The sequence below is a fragment of the Aegilops tauschii genome, chromosome 6 (assembly GCF_002575655.3).
Source record: "Aegilops tauschii subsp. strangulata cultivar AL8/78 chromosome 6, Aet v6.0, whole genome shotgun sequence".
NCBI classification, from domain to species: domain Eukaryota; kingdom Viridiplantae; phylum Streptophyta; class Magnoliopsida; order Poales; family Poaceae; genus Aegilops; species Aegilops tauschii.
The window spans coordinates 366,961,633-366,968,440 of record NC_053040.3 but is presented as its reverse complement, the minus strand read 5'-3'; the positions used below and the strand labels follow the sequence as shown (position 1 = coordinate 366,968,440).

Here is a 6,808-nt window from a genome sequence, read left to right as displayed (position 1 = left end):
AAAGCTTGATGTCTGCAAGTGCACAGAGTTGTTGTCAAGCACAATTTGCGGAAAGTATTTTCCCAATTTATAAGTCGGACCCACAAGAGCTTATAGGAAGGGAACTACCATCCCCGCAGCTACATTGTCATGGATGCAACTACTCCCGCACCCAAACCGGAGTTTGGAAATATATTGCTCTTACCGGTTGCTAGGGAAAAGAATAAAAAAATGGGATTTTAACTAAGTACTACTATGACGTAAAATAAATACTAAACTAAACCTAGAAATAAACTAGAAAGAATTAGTGTGATGTTTTAGATGAGCAAAGTGATATCAAGGTGGAGGTTAGTAGTACCCTGTGACATGGATGGTGGCGCCGGCCATATGTGCAATGTCACCTTGTGTTGATCGAATAATCTATGTATGGTGGGCGGTAGCTCGAATAGCATTGTCTCCCAAGCAACGCTTAACTGAGACAACTCAATTTTCCTACTTCTCATCAAATACATGCAACAACTAATGGAAGACAACGAGGTCAGAAGGAAGGGACCAAAGACAATAATTTATATGGACAACCATACCTCGTAGGTAAGTGTGCTCCTCTCAAGATACCAAAGCATGTCACCCAGAGATCTATCGGGTCACACAACTACCTATCAACTTCATGTCCGGTCTAGGGAGTTGTATGTCTCCAACTACGCTAGTGAATTGTACATCTCCAATCACTAATTTACTACCCTCTAATGCCTCAATCGACCTCCATGGGTCTCCTTTGTGAATGTAGCTTCTTTCTTTTGATGCAAAGACTCTAGATGAGCCTAATCCTCTCCCAATATCTCCCTTGATGGCCAAGGAACTCGTAGGAACAATCAGGGACGGAAGTGAAGGATCGTGGAAGTTACGGATGATTTCAAATCCCTGGACACCCTGTACCAGCACTTATATGACCCAGCACGGTCGTGCTGCGCCCTGTCTTCTGCTATGGAAGCTGTGCATGGAATTTCATGTTTTGGTCGCCATTTTCTCATATGAACTCTGATTTTGGGCATTCTTGGGCTCATTAGATTCCTATCGAAAACCCTGGTAACATCTTTGTATTGGATAATTCAATTAGGGTATGTCAATAAATCTCACATTTTGAAAAACTCCATGAAAGACCTTTATCTGGTGCTTGTAATTCCTCCATATTGATTCAAAGCTTGGTTTACTCATCATGATAAGTTCATGGGAGTTCCAAATAACCCACAGGCACAACAAAGCAAGGAAAACTAATAAAAATAATAAAAATTAAAGACTATGCAATGCTCACGTTAAAACTAGTGCAAATTGGAAATCATGCATAATGGATATATGAATGGTATGAATGGCTCAATGGGACATGATATATGAAGTTAGTATGCAACAAATGAGCTTTAAGATGAATAAAAAAACCGACAGTAGCTTCATCTTGTAGTTCCAAAGAACTTCCTTGCTGTAATTTTTCCGCTTAATCATTGCGCGTAGATGAATAGATCTATACCTATGTAGTGTACGGTGTAACCTTTTTCATGTGTGACTGTTAACTTAATCAACACAATTCGGGTTTGGATGTCGCAACTAAACACAACGTATTGCATGAGCCCTGTACAAAATACCGAAACACGAGCAACCAAACACAATGTAGGAAGTGATGCAATGCGAACTGCCAAACAAAGTAGAGAACACAACCCATAGGTTGTTTGCCCTAGCCAGGCACCACAGAGCCAGGCTCATCGAAAACGTGAAAATGATGCAAGTAACCAAACAGGACTTGGATGTTTGGTAGCATTAACTCGATCTTTCTGTTAGTTGATCAAGTATTACTACCTTGCTTTCGGTGATTTTTTTTGATAAATAACTAAATAGTAAGCCTAAAATGGATACCGATTCATAGTTTTGTGTGTCCAACGTGGCGCTATAAAATCATATATATGTTTCCCAAAATAAGTAGGTCAGTGCCACATGATAGCGATCGTAAATGCTTGCCTCAGGACATGTCTCAGTTCTACATTTGGAAAGTCACCGGCTACTTCGCTGGTAACGGTAAATCCAGGGAGCGAAGACAAAAAGATAGACCTCTCCCAATAGCTAGTATCATAAGTTAGTATCCCACATATGATATGAGTAATAAATACTCCCTTCGTTCCTTTATATAATAAGGTGTGTTTGTTTTTTGATAAAATTCCATAATGTAAGGTGCATTTGTTCTAATTCCTCATAATTCCGATCTTGGCCCTCCAGAAAAAGGAAAGTATCTCTCACCCGATTGCATGTATCTCTCCTTGTAGAGAAATAAAAGGAAACTATATCTCTCCTGATTGTGTGTATCTCTTCCTTTCCTAGTCTAAATGATTTACTTGCCGCTAATCTACAAATTGGAGAAGGGTAATTTTGTCCTAACTAGTGCATAATTATGTGACTTGGTCACCGTGCTGAAAATAATACACCTTAGATAAGGAATGGAGGATATGATACTAACTCCACAATGCATAGTACTCATTTATTACTTCTCTAAAATGATACTAATATCTCTTTTATTATGATACAGTATCATGATAGGATAATAGTATCTTTTCTTTCCTCTTTTTATTGATATGTCATGCTATTCATCTATATTATCCATAAACCAATATAAGACTCAAATGGGCAGATCAAACAAATCCCGGCCATCAAAGCAGGTCAATCCGGCGTCTCGGGTTCCTTGGATGATAAGCGCTCAACACATTTAGCATGCAATTAATATCATACTCACTCCGTCCGAAATTTTTTATCCCTCAAATGGATGTATATAGAAAGTTTGTCCTTCAAATGGATGTATCTAGCACCAAGTTAGTGCTAGATACATCCAAAGCTTTTTCGGACAAAGGGAGTACCAAATATCAATTTATAAATAGCACAAATGTTGCAAACTGTTGACGAACTGATTGACCCTTGGACAGGAACTTGGGAGAAGCACTTCTACGTGATAATTTTATATCTATTGATGTTGAGAGAATTTTGAGGATACCCCTCAGCACAAATCTGACAGAGGATTTCATAGCTTGGCATAAAACACAATCCTTCTCTTTCTTTGTCCGATTCGCGTACTATACAGAATGGGCTCACCAGTTCGGGGGCCGAATAAGAAGAGAAGAGGACGGACCATCATCTTCCAATCTTGTTTGGGAGATTCTCTGGAAGCTGAATGTTCCTAGCAAAGTGAAATTTTTTGGCTGGAAGGTGCTACATGGGATGATACCGGGTATGGCAGTACTCGCAAACCGACATATTCCGGTCTCGGGACAATGTCCGGTTTGTAAAAATGGAGCTGAAGATTTGAAGCATCTTATGTTCACTTGTGACCGAGCTAGAGCTGTTCGGAGCTATGGGAGTTCATGAGATAGTTGAAGTGGCAGCAGAACATGACCGATCCGGCAGTATCATCCTCGAGAATATCCTTAGAGATAAACGACAACATCTTGTGCAACTAACTCAGATTGGCATACATGAGTCCATATTGATGGGGCTTGGTATATATGGTGGCAACGGAGGCAGTTGGTGAAGGGTGAAGGGGTGGCGAGCCCACCTAAATCTGCCCTCTCCATATATGCAATAACGATGAACTTTGCTGGAGCAAAGAAGGCTGCTGATGTCCCTCAAGTTAAGTGGGCAAAACCAGAACATAACAAGTATAAGGTGAATGTTGATGCATGTTTCATGGACAATGGAAGGGGAGCAACTGCGGCTGTTCTTCGGGATCACCATGGGCTAGCACTTGCAGGCTCAACGACACTCTTTAGTCAAGTGCGAGATGCCCCTACTGTCGAAGCAATGGCTATGTTGAACGGCTTGGCCTTGGCAGATGAGCTGGGATGCTCAAATATCATGCTTGAATCGGATTGCTTGGAAGTCATATTAGCATGCAACGGAGAGATGGAAATATTGAGCCCTTATTATGCTATTTTGATTGACTGTTTCATCCTTGCTCACAGGATCGGACTGGTATCTTATGCATATTGTCCTAGAGAGGCAAAACACCGTGGCACATGTGCTAGCTAGAAAATCTTTTGATTCAAATTCTGTAATTGCGTGGGATAATGATCCTCCACACAGTATTCTAGATGCCCTTATTAGAGATGTAACCATTATTTGATTTGAATAAAACGTGCCACAAGTTCAAAAAAAATACTAGTTTGACCAAAAACATCGGAAACACTAACACCCATACGTGTGGTAGTTTTGCAGCTCGCTCATACGCGTGGATCATCGTCTAGTGCAGCTTGCACGAATCTTGACATATTGAGGCATAATTTGCATGCCATGTAGGACGGCTTGGTGTGTGGGCGTTGGAGAGTTTGCCCAAACACCCGCGCCACGCTGTTTGCCAGCTGCGCTGTGTGGGCGAACTAGTTTCTGCCCACATAGCCACCACCTATTCCATGCGCGTGTGGGCAAACTGCTTTTCGCCCACACGACACTCCTACGTTGTGGATGGCAACTGCAGTTACGCGAACGTGGCAACTAGGTAAACACACATGACAACTGTGATTCTTTGCTAGACGACAACTGCAATTGCGCGTACGTGGCAACCAGGTAAACACACATGACAACTGTGATTAACCATACATGGCAACTATGGTTGGACTACACGTGGCAACTAGGTAAACACACATGTCAACTATTGTTTGACCATATGTGGCAAGTAGTTAATCACACACGGCAACTACGGTTTGATTACACGCGACAACTACCATAAATTAGACATGGCAACTATAGCTAACCAAAACAGATAGAGTTGTCATGCTTTTACAACTACACTTGCTATCCCGGATAACTACATCTGCCAATCAGGATGGCAACTAAATCGCCATCACGCGGGTACCTAACGTAGCTGCGCCAGGACGTGTGGGCATTTTTGCTTCACGCCACACGCGCGGGGTGAAGATGAATAATACTTGTTGAACGTGTGGCACGAAGTAGCCGCGTCCACACGTGTGGGCAATTCTAATGTTTACCCACACACAACCCGTGTGGGTTGCCTACTGTTTACACCTCACACAGTATATGAACGCATGTCGAATATATCATACGTGTGATGGATATCTGCGTCAAAAACATTACCCGAGGATGCATGATATTACCATACGAGTACCCCGCTGCGGAAGAGGCGGGGTGGACGGGGCCAGAACGAAAGCAAAGCCACGTAGCACGCCACAGTGTGGACCTACCTACCCGTGGTTCTCACCGGGGCAGCCGATGGAGCATCAGTCCGCCGTCCAAGCCTCAGGCGGGCCAACACGCACACCCACGTCCCAACCAACTACCCGCCGCCCGAGGCAACACCCACACTCGTCGAGCTTTCCGCGTTATTCCCCTCCCCACTCGTCTCCCTCCCTCCCTCCTCCCCTGACTGGCTGACCCGCGCTTTATATAAGAGCCCCACTGCCACTGTGTGTCACCCGGCCTCTCCCGACTCGCCTGCCTCCGCCCTGCTCCGCGACACGCGCGCACGCCTCCCACGCCTGGACGGACGGACGGACCACCCCCGAGCCAGCCAAGATCGACGCCATGGGCTTCCCCGTGGGGTACTCGGAGCTGCTGCTCCCCCGGCTGCTCCTGCAGGCGCTCCTCCTCCTCGGCCACCTCCACCGCTTCCTCCTCTGGGCCTTCCATGCCGTCGGCCTGGGCGACCTCATCGACCTCGGCGGCAGCGCGCCCACCGCCACGGCGGAGGAGGCGCAGTGGCACGCGCACCGCGGGCCGGCGCCCTCGCCCTCGCTGCAGCACCGGCGGCCCGACTTCCGCGCGCTGCCGCCGATGGCCGCCGTCGAGGAGGCGCTCCCCGTGCTGCGGTTCGACGAGCTGGTGGCGTCCTCGCCGTCCGTGTGCGGGGACGGCGACTGCGCCGTCTGCCTCTGCAGCATCGGCGGCGGCGACGAGGTGCGGCGGCTGCCCAACTGCCGCCACGTCTTCCACCGCGGCTGCATCGACCGCTGGATGGGGCACGGGCAGCGCACCTGCCCGCTCTGCCGCGCCCCGCTCATGCCCGGCGACGCGCTCTGGGCCGACCTCCCGGACGCCTCCGACTACGACATGTCCTACCCGTCCCCGCTGCCGCTGCCGGCCACCCCGACCCTGCTGCGCCCGCACGAGCTGCTGCTCAACGGCCTCGGTGGCTTCCAGTGAGGAGGCCGGTGAGCTCTGAAGCCAGCGCGCTGACCTGTACATAGGCGCCACGGAGAAACGGAGAAGACCGCCGGAGATCAATCATTCTAAACAAAGAGTAGAGTACTCCTAGGAGCTATGTAGGCCGATTCCATCTTCCAAGCCTGTGGAGCTGTGGATCTTTTTTTGCAGATTGAAAGCAAACTTGTCGAGCTATGAATATCGTGTTTGCCACATTCGGGTCGTCTGATCCTCCCCGATCTTGCCATTCCCCTTTCTAGGAGTACTAGCGCGCAGCCAGAGTCAGGATGCGGCGAGACCAAGAAAGTCTCGCTCGCGCAGATGCTTCTTCGGACCTTCCCGATTCGCTCGCGCCGACGCGTGATCGTGCTTGACCTATCTGGCAGGTAAAGGACATGAATACAATATGTAGCCCGTCAATGCGCAGCGTCGGTCTCGACAGTGACACATCACTGGCGGCCCCGGCCTTGGCCGGACAGACACCACTGATTATTTTTATCTCAGGTAGCTGCGCCGATGATTCGTAAACGGATGCAGTGGCTCATTGTTAAAGCCGCCACCGTGTCCGTGTGTGCGCCCCCATGAACAAAGCAAGAAAATCCTGGAAGCTGCCTCCTTTCCTTCCTGCTTCACTGCTTTTCCA

At 47.6% G+C, this 6,808-nt stretch overlaps 1 protein-coding gene across 1 annotated transcript; it reads left to right on the top strand.

The window, feature by feature from the left end:
• Positions 1 to 5,420: 5,420 nt before the first annotated feature.
• On the top strand, positions 5,421 to 6,364 carry LOC109779514 (brassinosteroid-responsive RING protein 1). Its single transcript, XM_020338134.4, has one exon. The coding sequence runs from the start codon at positions 5,548 to 5,550 to the stop codon at positions 6,163 to 6,165; it is 618 nt and encodes a 205-aa protein (XP_020193723.1). The 5' UTR covers positions 5,421 to 5,547; the 3' UTR covers positions 6,166 to 6,364.
• Positions 6,365 to 6,808: the final 444 nt, after the last annotated feature.